We start from the raw sequence: 23,506 nt of genomic DNA on the forward strand, positions 1-23,506 counted from the left end.
GTTTTTTATAGATCTGTTGCTGTAGATATATCATGATTTCTCATGATCTCTCATGATGTAAATATCTCATGATCTATAGCAACATATGATTTTAAGTGTAATAAAAGACATAATTTTGAAATAAAAATATTGGAAACATATTATTACTGTATGATCCTTAACTACAGAAGACAGCTGCGCGCTTTGGCAATCAACAAACGATAGACGATATCTTTGATGTATTTGTACTAAACGCATGTACTGAACACAATTGATATCTTCACCAATTGCACTTTCCTTTACATGTAATCCTAAGGAATTGTTTCTTTAAAAATACAACTTCTTTTTATAAAACCCTATTAGAAAACTGTTTTTCTAATAGATTACCAATATCAGCCTTTCTATACACGTGAAGTCTATGAAAATAGAGCACCGATTGTATCATTCATTTCCAATCGATTGGCAGTGATCACCAAGTATCATATATATTGTAAAGTTCTATAGGGGCAGGTAGAGCTTTGGTAGAGTAAATTATAGTCTGAAATCGACTCCCACTACCGTTTTTTAAATAAAAAAACTTCTACAAACAGTAGAATAATGTAATTTCTCTAATATGAAGTAGCGAAAGGTGACCCAAGCAGCTTAGGGTAGGATATCCTCAGAGCTCCACTGCAAGCTAGGTGGAGTGGATTAAGAACCCCCAATGCTCCAAAGCAAGCAGAGGGGTTGTTAAAAAGCCACAGAACTCCGAAGCAAGTTAAGTGACTGAGGTTAGGAATCCAGATAGACTTCCACTGCAAGCTAGGTGGAGTGGATTAAGAACCCCCATGCTCCAAAGCAAGCGGAGGGGTTGTTAAAAAGCCACAGAACTCCGAAGCAAGTTAAGTGGCTGAGGTTAGAAGTCCCGACAGAGCTCCGAAGCAAGCTAAGTGGGAGTAAGGAAAGCCTAGATTTCGGGAGCAAACTAGAGCTCCAAGCAAGCTAAAGGCGGGATTGACCAGCCGAGGCAGATAGCTGTCCATGGAATCCTCTTAGTTCTATAGGCACTTCACGTGAGATGATGGCGCTGCTGTTACCTTATCATCATGTGATTATCGGTGTCGTTGTTGTCTCCATCATCAGCAATCGTAGTACTCCATAGCAAAGTGCACGTGGTAGTTGTTCATAAATAGGAACACGTCTTGAATGTTTGTAAACACAAACACGTGGTACATTACAATATAAACATCCCAAAGCAATTGAACTGGGTCACGGAAACGAGACCACATTCTGCTGTTTGAAATTATGATACGTTAGGTACACTTACCTTCTTTTGCCTAAGTTTAATCGCAAGTTTTAGTCGATTGAGATGCATTCTTTCTCCGTGTTCGAAAGCAGGTCCTGTGGGATCATGATTTAAAAGCACTTCCAATTCGTAGGAACTTCGTGTATGGTCAAGCAAGGCGGTCGCGAAATCCTGGCACTGCTTTCGTAATTCCTGTAAGAAAGCGTAAATTGAAAGAATGATTACATATTGCTTTAATCTATTCATATAAGTATTTCTAATATTTTAGAATGTTAGAACAATATATGAATCATATGTATTTACAACCGGGAATTAACTGGGATCTCCTACAAGAATTTGTAATTTTTTTGGTTAGTAAATTAACTGTATTCATATCTATATATATAAAAGAGAACGCACAAATCCTTTGTTCCCTCATCACGCTAATACGGCTGAACCAATTTCTTTCATTTTTGGGGGGTTATTAGGATTTGGACCCTAGATGGTTTTTATCATATCACTTTAATTTTTAATTACCAGTGTCTTGAGATAATTGACCATTCAAGTGTCCATAACGTACAAATCCTTTGTTAGTTCATCATAGGTAAAAATAAACGTATTTATATGCAACCCGCATGACCGTGTCACTCGGCGGGTTAACATAAATGACAGGCGATATAATGTTAACATTTACTGCAATCTACTATGGTTTTTATCATATCACTTGAAAGCGAAAAAGTAAAAATTATCTAAGTAACAACGTTTATTGCGTTCCGGGGTGACCGCAGCGAAGCGGGGTGAACGCTGCTAGTTACTGATAAATAGTTTGTGAGAAAAAAAGTGTTCTGTACTGTTATGATGAGATGAGGATGGAGAAAGTAGAGAATGCAAACAAGATATAACTATTTAACAGATATCTCAAGATTTTATTAAATAAAAGAAAGCAGAGTGGATGCAATTTGTATAAATTTAACATAGGCATACGCACTTTTCATTATATGCGGATATCTACTCTACGAATTTATATTTTTAAATGTCACAATCAGTGGCGTATTTACGATTTTGTTTCGGGGGGGGGCTTTGCTAACTTTCGGAGGGGGCTTTGCCTGAAAATGTGAAAATTTTGCAAAATATTTCATATGCTTTACTATAGTAAGTAAGATTTCGGGGGGGGGGGGCTTAAGCCCGGAAGCCCCCACTAAATACGCCACTGGTCACAATAGTTCAATGTAGTTGTGCCGCTGGAAGATTCATGTGATATAATAAGATAGTAAATAATTACATTAATAACCTAGAACTCCATAAGTAAAATTATTATTAATATAATAAATTATCACTTTATTATGTAAAAAAGAGTAATAAATGACACTAGTATACCCAATGAAGTTTAATCGATGTACCTGCAATAATAGATCTATTATTCTTAATGAACTATTGTGATATGTATATCACAAAACTTCATAGATACATAAGATGAAAAGTGCTTACGTTCCATATTAAATAGAAGCTCCTCATCCGTACTAGCTATATCCAGTTCTACTTCTTCTTAATCCATACAAGCTTTATTAATTTTTGCTTTCCCTCAGTCTCTCAGTTTAATATTCGACGATTAGGCCTTTTACAGGCTAAGGGAGATGGATGATTAAGGAAATAAATGATGATGGAAAAATCGGTGGAATGGGAATGTGGGGAAAAACGGAAGTACCCGAGAAAACCAACGGATACGATGATGTGCATCGCAAAATTTACTTGACCGGGGCTCGAACGAAGGATACCATGCACTAAAGGTAAGCACTCTACCACTGAGTCACTGTGCCCCCAATTCCTCTTAATCCATACTAGCTCTATCCATTTTTGTTTCTCCTTAACCCATACTAGCTGCATCTACTCCTCATCGCTTTTAATTCTTGTTAGTTTTATCAATTTTTGCATCCCCCTAACACATACTAACTGTTTCCACTCCTGATCTCTTTTAATCCACATAGCTCCATCTATTTTTGCCTTCCCTTAGTTCATACTAGCTGCATCGACTCCTAATCTCTTTTAATCCATACTAGCTCTAGCCATTTTTGCTTCCCTTAATTCACACTAGCTGTATTCACTCCTGATTGCTTTTAATCCATACTAGCTTTATCCATTTTAGCATCCCTCTAACCCATACTAGCTCTATCCACTCCTGATCTCTTTTGATCCATACTAGTTCTATTCATTTTAGTTTCCCCTTAATTCATACTAGCTGTATTCACTACCGACATCTTTTAATCCATACTAGCTCTATCCATTTTTGCTTCACCTTAATCCGTACTAGCTGTATCTACTCCTGATCTCTTTTAATCCGCACTAGCTCTATTCAATTTTACTTCCCTTAACTCACATTAGCTGTATTCACTCCTGATTGTTTTTAATCCATATCCATTTTTGCTTTCCCTTAACCCACACTAGCTGTATCGAATCCTTATCTCTTTTAATCCATACTATCTCTATCCATTTTTACTTCATCTTAATCCGTACTAGCTGTATCTACTCCTGATCTCTTTTAATCCGCACTAGCTCTATTCAATTTTACTTCCCTTAACTCACATTAGCTGTATTCACTCCTGATTGTTTTTAATCCATACTAGCTCTATCCATTTTTGCTTTCCCTTAACCCACACTAGCTGTATCGAATCCTTATCTCTTTTAATCCATACTATCTCTATCCATTTTTACTTCATCTTAATCCATACCAGCTGTATCTACTCCTGATCTCTTTTATTCAGCACTAGCTCTATCCATTTTTACTTCCGTTAAGTCACACTAGTTGTATTCACTCCTGTTTCCTCCTAATCCTTACTAGCTGTATTCATTCCTGTTCCCTTTAAATGAGCTCTCTCGTGGCTAAGCGATTAGCGTACGCGCCTTTGAGGTGGGAGAGCCGGGTTCGATTACCGGCGGAAGCTCATGTGGTTCGGATTCCATGTTAATCAGTAGGTCCACGTTTCATAAGCCTAGCTGCTAAAAGGGACGCTAAACTAAAATCAACTCAACTGTTCCCTTTAATGTACACCAGCTGTTTCCACTCCTGATCTTTTTTTAATCCATATTAGTCCTATCTATTCCTGCTTTCCATAATCTACACTAGCTGCTTCCATTCCTATTCTTTCTTAATTTATACTAGGTATGTCAATTTTTGCCTCCCCTAATCCATACTAGCTGTATCCAGTTATCCACCCCTTCTCCCTCTTAAAACCCCTACATTTTAATACTTCTTCCCTGATTGCTTGACGAAACATTGCAAGAAGTCAACTAGATGGCTAATTGTGGAACGGGATTATCATATTGTATATCTTCTATCAATTAAGTTTATATTTATCATTAACAGAGAGCATAAGACATTGAAACAAAGTAGTATGGTATCATATACGATTGAAAATAAAAACTCTTTTAAATCGATCTACATCTAATTATCTTTAATATTTTTCACTATATGGGTGGAGAGACAGAAATGCGTCTTCTCAGTAAGTCAAAACAGTTAACTCTTACCGTATACCGACCGAAGAAGAAGAAGAAGAAGAAGAAGAAAATTATATTTTGAAAATGAATATTCAAAGCTAAAACACTCAACTTTATGGTTAACTTCTATTTACAAACCTGATATGATAAAATGTTTTGTTTTTAGGTTTCACGCGAGTGTCTCTTGCTCCACTCGAAATTGTTTTAAGTTATTTTGACAAGAAGGCCGAAGAAATTATGTCAGAATTCTAAAGAGAAAATAGACAATGACAGCGCAAACTAAGACGGAGGAGGGAGGGAAAGAGGAAGTAGCAACGTCACAGTAATTATGGGAAGGTTAACTACGAGCAATTGACGAAAAGTTGGTGGCATTTCTCAAGTTTTGTTCGTTGAAGTAATTTCTAACCAAATTTGTCAACCTTAATGTAGTTAGCCCATAGAAGATAAATTGGCTAATTGCCTAGGCAAAAAGGCACCTCTTCCTTCCCAGTTCTTAGCTTTGTGGTTGAAAGATGGCATTGCGAAAGATCGATACAATTCATCACCATTTCTCATCAAGAGACGGATTCTTCATGCATACAAATTCCAGTGACAAAAAGGAAAATGTTTTGTTCTTTATAATTCAGACACAAAAAAGGGAAATTTAAGTGTCAGGCTGCAAACACAACTTTCAAAACATTTAGAAACAAAACTATACTAATCGTGTGTGCAGGATTATTATGTAAAAAATTTTCGCATCTCCGGACCACCAGCCAGAAGACACCACAGGATGCCTCAACCCCAGTAGTCGACCAGATCTTCCCAAGCCAGAGTCTGCGACAGTAGCAGACTCCAACACCAGAAACGCTGGACCACCAATCACACACAACTATCACAGATGGAAGGCAAGGGCTTCGGCCCGGTACTTCAGACCAACACACGACACCATGACACTGCCACTGCCACTGCCATCTCCGGCAACGAGTCATCATACTTAGCTGACGCAGTATAAAGCTTTCGTAACGAGACTAGACTGTGTTTTTTGCGTACATGTGGACGCACGGCGATCGGAATTCAGTTTCGGATGTTAGGTTACGAGAGATCGAGAGTTTCACCCAAGTGGAAGCCTGCTGAAGTACACTATTATTGTGAACTTTTTGTTCATCATTTCATATCATTTCGCCTCGCTTTACACACTTCATTGTTAGCTCTGCACTCTTTCTCATCGTTTTTGGTATCCAGCTTCAGGAACATCAGCTTCCCGGACATCCATTATATCTACGAAGGTAGAGAAGCGGAAGCCTCATAGGGAAAAAAAAATTAAGCTGAAATAAGACCAGATCGATCTCGCTCATCTATTAGCAGTCCAGTACCGTCATCACGATCTCCACCATCCAAAAAACATCATACAGATGATCACAGCATCTCTAGTTCAGACAATGAACGTCTCTCTACCACCTCCGAAGCTACAACCGGAAGTCTATAGCTATCTTCTTCAAAACTACGATCCTAAGTACCGGAATGAGAAACTGCTTCTCCAACAAATTCTGAAATACCGGGCTTTCAGAAATTCTGGGCTTTAAATAAACTATACCAAGCTGATCCCTTCAAATAGACCACAAGCTTGACGCCATGAATATTTCGCTTTGCTGTCAATGTTGATGGTTCGCCTGGGCTGCACCACGATTTTTGCGCTTCAGATTATCATAGCGTATCCATTTTTCATCAATCGTCGCGATACGATGCAAAAATACGTCTTTTCTTCAGTGTCTTTGAAGCAACACATCACAGGTCATTTTCAGTCTTTTAACATAATTGGGCTTCAACTCAATTTTCTTCGGCACTCAATTTTCGTGCGGCACTCAATTTTCTTTGCTTTTCAATGATTTCAATGACCTTTAAACGTCTGAAAATCGTTGATCAACCAACATTTAATGATGTTGCAAGTCCTTGTGTTTGATTCAAGTATTCATTAAATAAAGCTTCCAGTTTCTTATCTTCAAGTTTTTTGGCTGGCATGGATGTTTCTTGTATTCCGTATCAAGATTACTTTTTTTATATAGAATCAAAATCAGTATTCACATTTTGCAATTGATGGAGCATAATAATCCCCATAAACTTTCAACAGTATTCGTTGACTTCCAGCAGAGCACTTTTCTTCAAATGAAAAAAAAAATAATAATAAATAAATAAATAAATAAAATAAAAAAAAAATAAATAAAAAAATAAAAGCTTCCGCAAACTGCGTTTTGTAGCCATACACACTTGTATTAAAAATTTCTCCATTGTATTCACTATTATAGTTTATCCTATAGTGAATATCAAGATAATACCGGTACTTGAATGACGCAATTTGAAGACTCTGGACGTTCATTCACAGGAACGAAAATATGTATTTTTGCTATGCTCGTAAGAATGTAACCGAATGACAAGAATGCTCATTTTAAAGTCACCGAATCCGGGTTCGAATCCTGGTTGGACAGAAAATCTTTGTGGTAGACCCAGCATCATGAGCAGTTACAGTAGAAAGAGGCACGGAGATACCAAGGTTCCAGTGAGAATGCAGAAATATTACCTCGAGAGAATAACATCACTACATACACGTTTCAGTTGATTTGATTTCGAGTTTAACGTCTCTTTCAGCAGTGAGGCTGTATGAGGCGGGACCTAGTGATTAACGTGGAATCCGAACTACATAAGCTCCCGCTGGGAATCGAACCCAGGTCTCCCATGCCAAAGGCACGTACGTCATTACATACACGTGCATATGTGACGGATCACAAACTGTTGAGAAGTCCCACTTCCGGAACTGGTTGGAAGAGCTCGAAATATGTAACATTGCTAATAATCATGACAGAATTGAGACAATCAAGAGGTATTGAAATTCAGTCACATTTGTCTTAACTAGGATATTTTGCTAGAAGGTTCGTGGCCTCTTCTGAGAATTGCATGAACTTTTCAGAAGCAATCTAGCCTAACCAAGAGTGTTGTTATATTACAGTCTAAGTCCAAATCTTAACCCTCTCATTGGAGCTGAACTGTCTTGGCGCGGCAGTCGCGTCTTCTCCCATTTCAATTCTTTTCTCTTTAAATTGCATTCTTCTTTCTCCTTTAGTTCTATGGTCTCTCACTTGTCAAGTGATACGGAGATCCCTTTAGGATTGGTTTCTTTATTGATATTTTTTTCCTTTCACCTTTTTTGCTTTCTAAAACTCAATTTTCATGTGCCGTAACTCTACACTGTCACTTAATATAGATCAGTGAAAACTAATTATATGAGAAATTTGTTTCAATGTCGGTTTCTTTGTTCTACAGACACCCAAATAAGTCCTTTTAAAAATATCTATTTTTATTACGAAACGCCATACATTTTCTATGGACCTTACTTAAAAATGATTAAAAACGACTGAAAGATTTCGAAATGTGGGTATGGAGAAGAAGAAAGGAGAGAATTAGTTGGGTCGAGTTGGAAACGAATGAAAGGATGTTAGAAATGGTAGGGGTGAAAAAGAAAACAGTTTTGAATATTATTGAAAAGAGAAAGAGAATCTGGTTGGGATATTGGCTACGAAGAAATTGTATCATGAGGGACGTGCTAGAGGGTATGGTGGTAGAAAAGAGAGGGAGGGAGCGAAGGAGATATAATTGATGGACAATATCAAAACAGAAAAATCATACGTGAAGACGAAGAGGTTATTGAAGACCGTGGAACATGGAAGCTTCTCAATTGTGGCACGTGACCTGTCAATAATGGCAATATACGTATGATAAAGATGATAATTTTTCTATTATAATTTCACACACAATACACTGTTATAATTCTGAGCGAAAGTAAAAATATTCGTACACTTAATTATCTCATTACTAAGTTTGTTGTTTCATCTCTGAGCAACACAAAATTCAATATGGTGGAATTCTACTGTCGATCAACCAATGATGCGCATGGGGAAACATGCTAGGTTCTGTTACAAAACTTTTATTTCTATGTGTTTAAAGAATACAAGAATATATGTTCTTTGTCCAATCTATCATAGTTTCATTTCGCAATTAATTTCAAAGTGTATACTTCATTTGTGGACACCCTGTATATTGGTTGTATAAGAAACGATTCTACTTAAAAGTTGCAGCCTTTACATAGTTTGTACTAATTTTCATTTCGAGTTTTTAAGATCTTTTACATCCCATAAAATGGGAAAAGTTTACAAAGAATAGCAGCGTAAATGTTCCAGTTAAGTTACATAGGAAGGTGTAATATGTATCTGTCGTTGAGCAGGAATTAGAAACTCTTGCAGTTTCTGACTTGGCTTAAATTGGCCTGAATTCCTGTGGCTTCTACATTACTTTTATTCCACCCTAAAACACAGGCATTTGTAATGAATGACTATAATTTGAGAACAACATCAGAGGAAGAAAGAAAGAAAGAAAGAAAGAAAGGATTCCAAGGAGAAGGCTTTTGAATGAAAGAAAATTTCCTGAGGACGAGCAAGGAAAAGAATTTAACAAGAAATTTACTTAATTTTGCATCACGTACCATTTTTTTTTACTTGCAGTGCTTTAAACACTTGAGGTAAAGATGTACCAAGATCTGTTGAGTGAGTGTTGTTAAAAACGACATGTTAAGGGTTACTGATACGCTCCAGACCATAGTTTTAATTTTTTAAAAAAAGTAACCTGATAAAACCAAACAATATGAAAATATTGGAAGGTGGATTGTTAATACTTATAAAATAAATGGTAGGACCAGAGCCGTAACTTGTGGGGGTCAGGGGGCCATTGCCCCCATGGAAGCTCCCCGCCGTTCGTGGGGATGGGGGACTTTAAGACAAAATTTTCTTACTCTATATACGATACGAACATGAAATTATAAATGAAGCACCAAACAAGTTCACTACATAAACAAAACAGCACATAAAAGGTAAATAAAACAAAAATGAGTAAAAATGAGTCATGGGCCAATTTCAATAAAAAAAATCTACTATTTGGGGCGTTAGAAACAATATTTATTCGTATGTCTTTGAGATTTGTCAATATTATACCCTTAATTAATTTGTCACGTTATGAAACGGGCGCAGGGGCATAACTAAGGGAACTGCAAATCTTACTGTGCAGGAGTACCAACAGACTCCGGGGGCCCCATAAAGAGTAAGAGAAAGAAGGAAACAGGGGCTCATGAATTAGAAAAAAAAAAACTTTTTCTAGGGAGCCAAAATACGCGTATTAATGCTTGGCCCCCAGAAAAAATGTAAGTTACGGACCTGGGTAGGACCGCGCACCAAACTTTCTCACTCTAGTACTGAAACTGAATCATGTTACAATGTAGTGACAATCAAAATTAGAACCGGAAATGGTAGCAGATATCTACAACTTCCGGCTCTAGTAGAGGAATAAAGTTACAGATGGAATTTATTCTAATTGTACTGAGTTCGTATAAAAAACTGCTTCATGTTATCTATTATTGTTTTTTTTTCCACTATGACGGTGAGTGCTGAAACCAAAAATAGAAGATATTCGACCACTTTCAGTTTGAATTGAGGGCTAAAACTGAAAATGAAACTTACTGTTGGGACCCTTAATTCATACCAAAAAACGTTTTCTTGTAAATTTGTTACTGCGTTTGTTTTACAGATTAAATTGAAACCAGAAGTAGTAGAAAATTTATACGACTTTCAATTTTAACAGGGAGATAAGAACAGAAATGGGATCTGTTGTTGAGATGCTGAACCTATTGTAAAAAGCTGCTTCTCACTACCCCTTATCGCTTTCGCCTTCCAATTTTAAAAGGGAGATAAGAACAGAAATGGGATCTGTTGTTGAGATGCTGAACCTGCTGTAAAAAGCTGCTTCCCACTATCCCTTATCGCTTTCGAGTTCCAATTTTAAAAGGGAGATAAGAACAGAAATGGGATCTGTTGTTGAGATGCTGAACCTACTGTACAAAGCTGCTTCTCACTATCCCTTATCGCTTTCGCCTTCAATTTTAAAAGGGAGATAAGAACAGAAATGGGGTCTGTTCTTGAGATGCTGAACCTACCGTAAAAATCTGCTTCCCACTTTTCCTTATCGCTTTCGCCTTCAATTTTAAAAGGGAGATAAGAACAGAAATGGAATCTGTTGTTGAGATGCTGAACCTGCTGTAAAAAGCTGCTTCCCACTATCCCTTATCGCTTTCGCCTTCAATTTTAAAAGGGAGATAAGAACAGAAATGGGATTTGTTGTTGAGATGCTGAACCTACTGTACAAAGCTACTTCCCACTATCCCTGATCGCTTTCGCCTTCAATTTTAAAAGGGAGATAAGAACAGAAATGGGATCTGTTGTTGATATGCTGAACCTACTGTAAAAAGCTGCTTCCCACTATCCCTTATCGCTTTCGAGTTCCAATTTTAAAAGGGAGATAAGAACAGAAATGGGATCTGTTGTTGAGATGCTGAACCTACTGTACAAAGCTGCTTCTCACTATCCCTTATCGCTTTCGCCTTCAATTTTAAAAGGGAGATAAGAACAGAAATGGGGTCTGTTCTTGAGATGCTGAACCTACCGTAAAAAGCTGCTTCCCACTTTTCCTTATCGCTTTCGCCTTCAATTTTAAAAGGGAGATAAGAACAGAAATGGAATCTGTTGTTGAGATGCTGAACCTGCTGTAAAAAGCTGCTTCCCACTTTCTCTTATCGCTTTCGCCTTCCAATTTTAAAAGGAAGATTAGAACAAAAATGGGATCTGTTGTTGAGATGCTGAACCTACTGTAAAAAGCTGCTTCCCACTATCCCTTATCGCTTTCGCCTTCAATTTTAAAAGGGACATAAGCACAGAAATGGAATCTGTTGTTGATATGCTGAACCTGCTGTAAAAAGCTGCTTCCCACTTTCCCTTATCGCTTTCGCCTTCCAATTTTAAAAGGGAGATAAGAACAGAAATGGGATTTGTTGTTGATATGCTGAACCTGCTGTAAAAAGCTGCTTCCCACTATCCCTTATCGCTTTCGCCTTCAATTTTAAAAGGGAGATAAGAACAGAAATGGGATTTGTTGTTGAGATGCTGAACCTGCTTTAAAAAGCTGCTTCCCACTATCCCTTATCGCTTTCGCCTTCAGTTTTAAAAGGAAGATTAGAACAAAAATGGGATCTGTTGTTGAGATGCTGAACCTACTGTAAAAAGCTGCTTCCCACTATCCCTTATCGCTTTCGCCTTCAATTTTAAAAGGGACATAAGAACAGAAATGGGATCTGTTGTTGATATGCTGGACCTGCTGTAAAAAGCTGCTTCTCACTTTCCCTTATCGCTTTCGCCTTCCAATTTTAAAAGGGAGATAAGAACAGAAATGGGATTTGTTGTTGAGATGCTGAAACTACCGTAAAAAGCTGCTTCCCACTTTTCCTTATCGCTTTCGCCTTCAATTTTGAAAGGGACATAATAACAGAAATGGGATTTGTTGTTGAGATGCTGAACCTACTGTACAAAGCTACTTCCCACTATCCCTGATCGCTTTCGCCTTCAATTTTAAAAGGGAGATAAGAACAGAAATGGGATCTGTTGTTGATATGCTGAACCTACTGTAAAAAGCTGCTTCCCACTATCCCTTATCGCTTTCGCCTTCCAATTTTAAAAGGGACATAAGAACAGAAATGGGATTTGTTGTTGAGATGCTGAACCTACTGTACAAAGCTACTTCCCACTATCCCTTATCGCTTTCGCCTTCAATTTTAAAAGGGACATAAGAACAGAAATGGGATCTGTTGTTGAGATGCTGAACCTACCGTAAAAAGCTGCTTCCCACTTTTCCTTATCGCTTTCGCCTTCAATTTTAAAAGGGACATAAGAACAGAAATGGGATCTGTTGTTGATATGCTGAACCTACTGTACAAAGCTACTTCCCACTATCCCTTATCGCTTTCGCCTTCAATTTTAAAAGGGAGATAAGAACAGAAATGGGATCTGTTGTTGATATGCTGAACCTACTGTAAAAAGCTGCTTCCCACTATCCCTTATCGCTTTCGCCTTCAATTTTAAAAGGGACATGAGAACAGAAATGGGATTTGTTGTTGAGATGCTGAACCTACTGTACAAAGCTACTTCCCACTATCCCTTATCGCTTTCGCCTTCAATTTTAAAAGGGAGATAAGAACAGAAATGGGATCTGTTGTTGAGATGCTGAACCTGCTTTAAAAAGCTGCTTCCCACTATCCCTTATCGCTTTCGCCTTCAATTTTAAAAGGGAGATAAGAACAGAAATGGGATCTGTTGTTGAGATGCTGAACCTACTGTAAAAAGCTGCTTCCCACTATCCCTTATCGCTTTCGCCTTCAATTTTAAAAGGGACATAAGAACAGAAATGGGATCTGTTGTTGATATGCTGAACCTGCTGTAAAAAGCTGCTTCTCATTTTCCCTTATCGCTTTCGCCTTCCAATTTTAAAAGGGAGATAAGAACAGAAATGGGATTTGTTGTTGAGATGCTGAACCTACCGTAAAAAGCTGCTTCCCACTTTTCCTTATCGCTTTCGCCTTCAATTTTAAAAGGGAGATAAGAACAGAAATGGAATCTGTTGTTGAGATGCTGAACCTGCTGTAAAAAGCTGCTTCTCACTTTCTCTTATCGCTTTCGCCTTCCAATTTTAAAAGGAAGATTAGAACAGAAATGGGATCTGTTGTTGAGATGCTGAACCTACTGTAAAAAGCTGCTTCCCACTATCCCTTATCGCTTTCGCCTTCAATTTTAAAAGGGACATAAGAACAGAAATGGGATCTGTTGTTGATATGCTGAACCTGCTGTAAAAAGCTGCTTCTCACTTTCCCTTATCGCTTTCGCCTTCCAATTTTAAAAGGGAGATAAGAACAGAAATGGGATTTGTTGTTGAGATGCTGAACCTGCTGTAAAAAGCTGCTTCCCACTATCCCTTATCGCTTTCGCCTTCAATTTTAAAAGGGAGATAAGAACAGAAATGCGATCTGTTGTTGAGATGCTGAACCTACTGTAAAAAGCTGCTTCCCACTATCCCTTATGGCTTTCGCCTTCAATTTTAAAAGGGAGATAAGAACAGAAATGCGATCTGTTGTTGAGATGCTGAACCTGCTGTAAAAAGCTGCTTCCCACTATCCCTTATCGCTTTCGAGTTCCAATTTTAAAAGGGAGATAAGAACAGAAATGGGATCTGTTGTTGAGATGCTGAACCTACTGTACAAAGCTGCTTCCCACTATCCCTTATCGCTTTCGCCTTCAATTTTAAAAGGGAGATAAGAACAGAAATGGGATCTGTTGTTGAGATGCTGAACCTGCTGTAAAAAGCTGCTTCTCACTATCCCTTATCGCTTTCGCCTTCCAATTTTAAAAGGGAGATAAGAACAAAAATGGGACCTATTCTTGAGATGCTGAACCTGCTGTAAAAAGCTGCTTCTCACTATCCCTTAGCGCTTTCGCTTTGATACCTACTGACAGATAGTTCCGTATTACAAGCGTTCTTATATTTAAGCACAACACAATTTGGAAGTCTATTACGGGTCACAACTTAGTGAGTTCAGTAAGGCGGTTCTTAAACCGAAATTAGAAGGTGTTTCAGTCAATTTGTTTGTTTCCATTTTATTATTGTGACCAAACGAAGTATGATGGAGCGCTGTTTGTGATATTGTTGTGTACAATGGAGTTCAGTTTGTTTTGAAATCTGGAAACACTTAAAACCTATACATATTTGAAAATGGTACCGCCTTTAACGACAGAACAGAAATCACGTGTTGTACAGTGTTCTATTGAAACGAAATCGCTCAGTATTATGCAGAGAATGTTGAGAAAGGAGTATAAGTGTTCATGTGCTCCGGATAAAACTGCGATCAAAATGTTTGCGAAGCAATTCTGTGCTACGGGAAACGTCACAGGAAAGAAAATAATCGGAAGCAAACCTCACGTTCCCACACCTGGAAATATCGAGCTCGCACTGTTGCGGACTCTCCAACGAAGAAATCATCGAGACGTTTGTCTATTTAAAATAATGTATTGTTGAACAGATCCTGGCATATTCTTCAGTAAGATCTATAGATGTTCCAGGTAGATCTTACACGATAGCAGAAGTGTTCAGTTATCTGCATTCCAAGTTCCAGGATCAAGTGGTGTCAAATTAATTTCCAGCGCTCTTTGCAGATTTTCCTGGCCACTCACCTGCCCTGATCTGAATCCACGCGATTTTTTCCGGTGGGAATTTCTGAAGGACAAATGTTAGCTAGGACTCCTCGTACACTGCAAAATTTGAGGACGGCATTCATTGATTGCTGCACACTTGTCGATAGAGATATCTGTAGACGGGTTTTCCAGAAGTTCACGATTCGCGTGCGGGAGGTTCGCAACAGACGTGGGGGACACATTGAACATGTCATGCATTGTGTTTACCAGTAATGAAACGTAGAACAGTAGTCTTTACAGTGACGCTTTGGTTATTTGTATACGTTCGTCAAGCTCTTCATCACTCACATTATCACAAAACAAGAGCAATACCGTCAAGAAACACGGAAGAAAACGAAGGCACCAGAATTAACTTTATCACTACTGTAGACAAAAACAAACTGGAGTTCCAAATGGAGACGATTACAGTGACATCTATCGGAAAGATACTTAAACAACAGCTTCAGCAGCACTCTGGCGGAAACATATAGAAACATAGGAAAATAGGTATAATCGTCCTTTTAAAATATGTAGGCCTACGGGTAACCAGAAGTTGAAATGATTAACGGGCTTTTATATTTTAGTTCAAATTAAATACCCGAGTATTCACGCGCTTTTATGTTAGAAGGTTAATTTTTATTTTTACATTTTTAAGTATCTAGTATGTTCTATGATGAAGAATACAATAAAAATAACATTACCCTTTCTAGCGTTCGTATCCCGAAATATTGTTCATATGCAACGGGAAGAATTGTTCGCAAAACTTGTTCCTAAACTAACTTGTTCGTGAACTCAGCTGCTCGTAGCTCGAGAGTTCACTGTAATATTTTTCACCGCTTTTCTGCCAATTTTAATGGTAGAATTCAATTAAAATGAATGCGCTGTTGGTTTGTGAGCTTTAGTGGACTTTTAGAAGTGAATTTAGAAGAGAAAGTTAGAGATAAAAAAGCAGAAAATAGAGAAGAAAATAAAACAAAGATATAAGATAAGAGTGAAAGAAGAAATTGTAAGAATAAAGATAGATCATAAAACTACGAAAGAAAGCATATTCGAGAATAATCCTTGTCCACGCATAGCAACAGGACGAAAAGAAACGTGAACCTTAGTCTTTTTTTCTTTGGGAAAGAGTCTTCTGGCAACTTGGAAAGACTTTGTGAGTGGTTTTAGAAGTGAGATGTTTGCTTATATAAATAGAAATATCGAACAAGCTGCTGGATCTCTGAGGAGCCGTTTCGTCTACTCTATGGTTCCATGAGGCGCAATAAAGACACCGCACAAGAATCGTTCTCCCGTGGAATCTTGACCAACCGGCACTGAAATCCACGACCTACGCTCCCTGGAAACACACCACGCAAAACTTCTCCCATATAAGTTATGTTATGTTTCTTTGAAGGAAAAGAAAGAAAAATAAACTTAATATATATATTTCGAAATATCTTAGACATGTTACTGTGTCACATTAAATCTATCCAACTACCCTTCCTATGTACTATTACTATTTAAGAAAAATAAACTTAATATATATATTTCGAAATATCTTAGACATGTTACTGTGTCACATTAAATCTATCCAACTACCCTTCCTACGTACTATTACTATTTATATATTGCTAACTATGCTAACTAAATAAAGATGAAAGGGATCCTGTTTGTGATGCGATTACGGGAAAACGGCTTTATTGTCTGAAAGAATTATTTTTGTTTTTGGATATATCCATTACCTCCCTCGAACCACGGTTTTATAATGTCACTTTCATTAAAATTTGTACCTTAAGGGCAAAGGGTGCCGATCCTGGGGGTCGAGGGGGCCCAGGCCCTCCAAAGCTCATGTGGGCCCTCTATTGTATTTATGAGTGTACAATATTTGGTATAATTTGAGTGTAATTTGTCTTAAAATCTTCATATATATATATACCTTCTGCATCTGAATGGGCCCCCCAAATTTACAGAGAAATCGGCGCCCTTGCTTAAGGGATAGGAGTAGAGCGCCGACTTCAAGATTTATGCCAAAAATAAAATATCTGATGAGCTCTTCAAATTAGGAGGTTGAAATTCAGTTCATAAATTTCTCTTTAACAAAATATGGGGGAAAATAGGGGCAATTTTTATACTTGTTACTCCACATTCAAATCAACGTTTCTGTTTGCAACGTAAATTATTTTGCTAAAAGTATAGACAAATGATTACCACAAATCTGCATGTAATCTCGTAGTTAGAAAACTTAACAGTTTAAGCGAAACATGAGTTTCAGAAACATTATGAGAAATACAAGGTCTCAGAGACCTATAAATCAATTGTATATTATATGTACTTTGAAATGTATTTGTTTTTTTATATATACATGGTGTATGGAAGTATAACATAAAAGAGCCAAATAAACTTTCACGAGCAATCAGGGGTGCCACCATTGTGTTTTAAAATTTACCACTGGGTCTCAGAGATCCATGTTTCGGTTAAAGTGTTATTAAACATACAGATAGTAATCAAAATAATGAATTCATCGATGTACGAGGGTTATTATTTTTCCACCTTCGAGGTTTAAGCCACCAGAAGATTATCACGTGAGACGACGAATATGGATAAGTGAAAATTGTTCATTCGACATCACCTATTTTCCGTACCGATAGGCAGTCTCTGTCATTCAATAATGTAAAAATATATCTAGTGCAATCAAAGTGCCTGCCAAGTGTGAACTACATGATATGATTCGATGTAGCGAGAGTGAAAACATCGGGTGCAATCGAAGTGCCCGGATGTGTGAACCACAGGACATGATTCGATGTAGCGAGAATGTAAACACATTGAGTGCAATTGAAGCACCGGCCATGTGTGATCTACATGACATAAGTCGATGTACCAAGAGTGGAAACATATCGAGTGCAATAGAAGCGCTCGCCAAGTGTGAACTACATGATATGATTCGATGTAGCGAGAGTGAAAACACCCAGTGCAATCAAAGCGCCCACCAAGTGTAAAGTACATGATATAATTCGATGTAGCGAGAGTGAAAACATATCGAGTGCAATCAAAAGCGCCCGCCAAGCAAGAACCGCATGATATAATTTGACGTAGCGAGAATGAAAACACATCGAGTGCAATCAAAGCGCCCGCCAAGTGTGAACTAAGTACGTGATGTAATTCGATTCCTGTAGGCGGTTGTTTGTTTCCCTGAAATTCCACGATCAGAAAGTTCAAAAACCATAATCTATGCCTTTCACGAACCAGATAATTCAAGTGTTCATCACTATCTGTCACCAACGATTTCCACTCCTGGCTACTCTCGCTTTTTACGTCGATAAGTTCTTCTTTACGCACGAAAGGGAGGGTGGAAACGTAAATAATGTACTGCCGATAATTGGGAGAGAGTAAAATAGTCCAATGGGTCATCTTTCTCCTAGTTCCCTATAACAGGACGGTTCATGTGAAGCAGATGTCTAAAGAGCATATGCTCCTCAGTATACTTTCTCCCTTTATTCATCCCTTTAGAGACGGATATTTTAAAGCACTCTTTATTCAGAAGAGTAAATAATACACAGAGAAAAAATAACGTATATGGCGTAGGTTACATGCGTAAATTCGGTAGTTTTTGGACTTAACGAACGACTATAGGTAACATCCTACAAGAAACGTATAACTGAAAAAGGATGTTTTATAATACTTTCCGTATGTGTTCCATCTATAGTACTTTCCGTATGAAAGAAAGAACTACACATAGGCGGTAAGGATCACATATACAGATGGACGTATATAACATATAGCCGATGTATGTAACGTACGTATACGTATGTAATATACGGAAGAGTTCTAGATGTTAGACATCCTGCAGTGGCATGGTTTAACATCTAAGCGGGAAAAGGCAGTACGTATGTAGCATTCGAATAAAGTATGATCCGTACAGATTTACATAGTAAACATATGGATTCCATATACTTGTAATACATACAGATTGTGATCAGAAAAATGGAAACACCTGTAGTTGGCAACACGTCAGATGTATGGGTTGGCAGTGGTGTCGTGACGCCCGCAGCGCCGGACCTGGTGGTAGTGTGTTAGGTCAGTCTCCATACTACGTCAGGCGCAGTGGAACAGCAGTGTCCAGTGGCTGCAGCAGACGGAGGTAGTGTAAAATGGGAGACCTCTCAGATTTTCAAAGAGGGCAAATTGTTGGTGCGCGGTTATGTGGAGTGAGTGTGACGGCAGTGGCTACTGTGTTAGGTGTGTCGCGTGGGACAGTGTCGAAGGCGATGACGGCCTACACAACACACGGGAAAACCACATCGGGGAAGCGGAACAGTGGGCGGAAGAAAATCATGAGTGACAGGTCACGCCGGGTATTAAAGCGCATTGTCACGCAGAACCGTCGTGCCACTGCGGAGCAAGTGACGGAGGTACTCAACCAGCACCTCCCCCACCCTGTTTCGACAATCACAGTCCACCAAGAATTACATGACATGAACTTACGGAATTGTGTTGCACTGGCCAAACCGCTCATCAGGGACCATAACGCTTTCGCACGCCGTAAATGGTGCCGCGACCATGCAACTTGGACCGTTGAGGACTGGAAACGTGTGATATAGTCGGATGAGTCATCCTTCACCCTATTCCCAACCACTTGCCGTGTTTATGTGTGGAGAACGCCCAAAGAAGCTTATGATCTGCAGTGTCTCCGCCCAACTGTGAAACATGGTGGCGGCTCGGTGATGCTGTGGGTCGCCATATCATGGTTTTCATTGGGTCCTGTGGTCACACTTAGCGGACGAATCACTGCCAACGATTATGTCGCAATTTTAGGAGACCACTTGCATCCTATGGTCCGGATGTTGTTCCCGGACAATGACGCCATCTTCCAGGATGATAATGTACCCATTCACACAGCTGGCGTTGTTGCAGCGTGGTTTGAGGAACATCGGGATGAAGTTCAACACCTCCCCTAGCCCGCGCAATCCCCAGATCTCAACATAATTGAACATCTGTGGTCCGTCTTGGAAACACGACTCCGGCAACGATTTCCACCTCCATCCTCTCTCACAGAACTGGCCGATGCCCTGCACGAGGAATGGTGTAAATTTCCACTTGCTACCGTTCACGACCTCTATGCCTCCATCCCATGTCGCATCAAGGCTGTTCTGAAGGCGAAAGGTGGCCCGACACCATTGCAATGTTCCTTTTCTTCTTCTTTATCGAAAGGATAATGTCTTCTGTAATCTGACTCCACTAAACTTCTTTTATATAAATCTCTTCCGATAGCACACTATAATAAAAGCTCGCATGGACGGGTTAATTCGTTTGTATGTTAAATTAGTGCTCGTTAATATATTATATACTTATATTTTGGCGTTAGATATATTACAATTGTAACAATGTCACACGGACGTCTTAACACTAGGATCGTACCTCTCCAAATCACTTATTGAACTACGTTTTTACACTCAATGTATCCAACTACAATATAATACCACTAATTCTTTTTTTCTTTTTTTATGCATACAAAATAATTCGACTGACCTTTACAAAATACTAAACACTACACCTTATTAATCTGGTATGTTGCAATTTCGTTCAGGTGTTTCCATTTTTCTGATCACCATCTGTACCTCTATCCGGATAACAGATTTTTCTCAGTGTAATAATAATAATAATAATAATAATAATAATAATAATAATAATAATAATAATAATAATAATAATAATAATAATAATTGTATTTAACACTTAAAGCTAATAAAAATACAAAACTTTACATATAGTCATCAAAGGAACTGCAACATCAAATATATAGTAACTATTTATTAGTAACATGAAACTACAAGAATTAATATTCTTTTTCCCGTTTAATTATAGCTTACAAAAACATTGTACAATTTATCAACTAACAACTGAAAATATTTACTATACTTAAGAATCTTAAATCCAAACTCAAATATATCGAAGGTCATAGACTCCATTGTATTAAGCAATAGAGAATTTTTATTTACATTTATTCTGTTATCAAATATATATATATATATATATATATATATATATATATATATATATATATATATATATATATATATATATATATATATATATATATATGTATGTATGTATATATATATATATATATGTGTGTGTGTGTGTGTGTGTGTGTATGTATGTTTTATTTTCAGGTCGTGTCGTGCACAATAAACAAGTGAATTACTTAATTAGAATATATTATCTTCTTCGTTATCAATTAATATTTCGAGTTATATTACTGGTTGTATAGCTAAATGTGATCACAAATTAATTTTTTTCAAAAGTATATAATAAGGAACATACAGTATTTGGTTACCATGTATTTTATAAGCAGTGTATCTTAACGCTTTGACTACCATTTTTTAAATGTGAACATTCTTTTATATTTGCAACTCCTTTTATGTGGGATATTTCTGGCATCTGTACACAGTTTTGGAAACTAAAAACAGTCTCCTGGTCACATCTGACCCGATGAGAGAACAACATTTTTTTTTTTTTAGAATTTTCTAAAAACAAATTCCCAACGATGTTTGAATTATTCGAATGGAACACATGTATCCCGTTGGTACTCAATGGGTTAATAACTTATTTTAAACTTTCTCTATTTGTTGCTTTCAACAATAATGGAAAGGACCCCTAACTATAGATGCATATTCCAGTTTTGATTGAAAAAAAGGCATTATATAATGATAATATAGTTTTTTTTTTTAACTTTTGGATCAAAAGATCCAATATACTTCAGTCAAAAGTTTTCTTGTAGGCCTTGCATCTGGAGAATTACATATAGTGTAGCCAAACCCAAACTATCACTTAACTTAGTATGATGTGCTTATTCCGTAAAAAATACGAAAACTGGATTTAGGGGCCGTTCAAAAATTTTGTGGTCCCTGGGCCAAAAACGAATTATATTTTGACCCATTTTTGATCATTCCTAAAGTTCTTGTTAAAATAGCAATTTGACCTCTTAAAAAGGCAACATTTTAAATGCTTCGTTAGTTATTATACTTATAAAATGTTTAAATTTCAAATTCATATCAATTCAAATTCAAATTCGTAATAAATAAATAAATAAACAAAAGTAAACAATTTGAAATTGGATTTTATTGATTGGAATACATACAGTGAATTATTTAACAAATTGAACGCAAATGAGGCTTAAAACCGACACTAATCTTGAATGGAATGATAATTCGTGTGTTCATATGCCTGCTTCTAAAGGGTTAAACATAAGAGACCGAAAACAATGAGACTTATTAATCCACACTCGTCTTCAACGGAACGATCAGTTGCGTGTTCATATGCCGCGGGCATCTCTTAAAGGGTTAAACATGGACACTGCAAACACAAAGAGACTTATAACCCGCACTCGTCTTCAACAAGACGATCGGACTTGTGTTTGTGTGCCATGTCCGTCTCTAAAGAGACCAAAGATAGAGACCACAAACGCAAATGAGTCTTATAACCCACACTCGTCTTGAACGGAACTCCTATCAGTGATACACATACTCCCAACAGTGACACTATATTCCTAACAGTACAGCACATACTTCTAACATTGATACCCATACTTATACTAGTGACAACATACTCTTACCAGTGACATCATATTCCTACCAGTGACAACATACTCCTAACAGTGACACTATATTCCTACCAGTGACACATGCTCCTAACAGTCACACAATATTCCTAACAGTGATGCAATACTCCTAACAGTGACATCATATTCTTACCAGTGACACATATACTCCTAACAGTCACACAATATTCCTAATAGTGATGCAATACTCCTAACAGTGACACAGTAAGCCTAACAGCAACACACGGATTTCTAAGAGTGACACTCATACTCCTGAAAGTGACACCCATACTCTACCAGTGACATACATACTGCTACCAATGATATATAAATTCCTAAAAGTGATACACATATTTTTAGTCACACATATTTCTGACAGTTAGACCCATACTCCTAATAGTGACGCACACACTTTTAACAGTGACACAATACTCGTAACAGTGACATGCATACTCCTAACAGTGACACAATACTCCTAACAGTGACACAATACTCCTAACACAGATACACATACTTTAACAGTGACACATACTCCTAACAGTGACATACATCTGCTAATGGTGACACAAATACTCCTAACAGTGACACACTTCTAAAAGTGACGTACGTACTACTTGTAGCAGTACAAATTAATTTCTGTATTTACTTTAAATGCGTTTTAAAAATACATGATTTCTTAGCTTTTGATTAATGCAGTTGTAGATTAAGTAACGGAAAGTATCCTGGTAGACGAATTTGATTCGTTTTATATTTCCACACACATTGTATCGCCATCTCTTACTTCCGTTTGATATCTGGAATTTGTAGTGTTAGAGTAATTCCGAGAACGGGGAAGATAATCGCTGCAGGTCTTGAACTATCATTAGTCTGACATCTCCTGGACATCTAATGAAAGTTTCTTTCATGCCTTTTGCCTTGTGATCTGAGTGGAAGATGGAAGGAGAGAGAGAGAGAGAGAGAGAGAAAGAGAGAGAGAGAGAGAAAGGGAGAGAGATTCAGAGAAAAACCAACAGAGGGAAGCACGCCATCTTCATTTTTCTTTTTGAGCAAGAAAAATGGCTGATGACATGG

The 23,506-nt window shown here is 37.7% G+C and overlaps 1 protein-coding gene across 5 annotated transcripts in view; it reads right to left on the bottom strand.

The window, feature by feature from the left end:
- The window catches only part of Trpgamma (Transient receptor potential cation channel gamma), a 1,754,629-nt gene that overhangs the window by 175,257 nt on the left and 1,555,866 nt on the right, over positions 1 to 23,506 (bottom strand). For all 5 annotated transcript variants that reach the window (XM_081752586.1, XM_081752588.1, XM_081752585.1 and 2 more), the window contains one exon: positions 1,286 to 1,456. In XM_081752586.1, the coding sequence (XP_081608712.1) occupies positions 1,286 to 1,456 (171 nt within the window). The remainder of the gene's footprint in view (positions 1 to 1,285; positions 1,457 to 23,506) is intronic.

Source organism: Thermobia domestica, chromosome 3, assembly GCF_964235325.1.
Source record: "Thermobia domestica chromosome 3, izTheDome1.hap1.1, whole genome shotgun sequence".
Taxonomy (NCBI): domain Eukaryota; kingdom Metazoa; phylum Arthropoda; class Insecta; order Zygentoma; family Lepismatidae; genus Thermobia; species Thermobia domestica.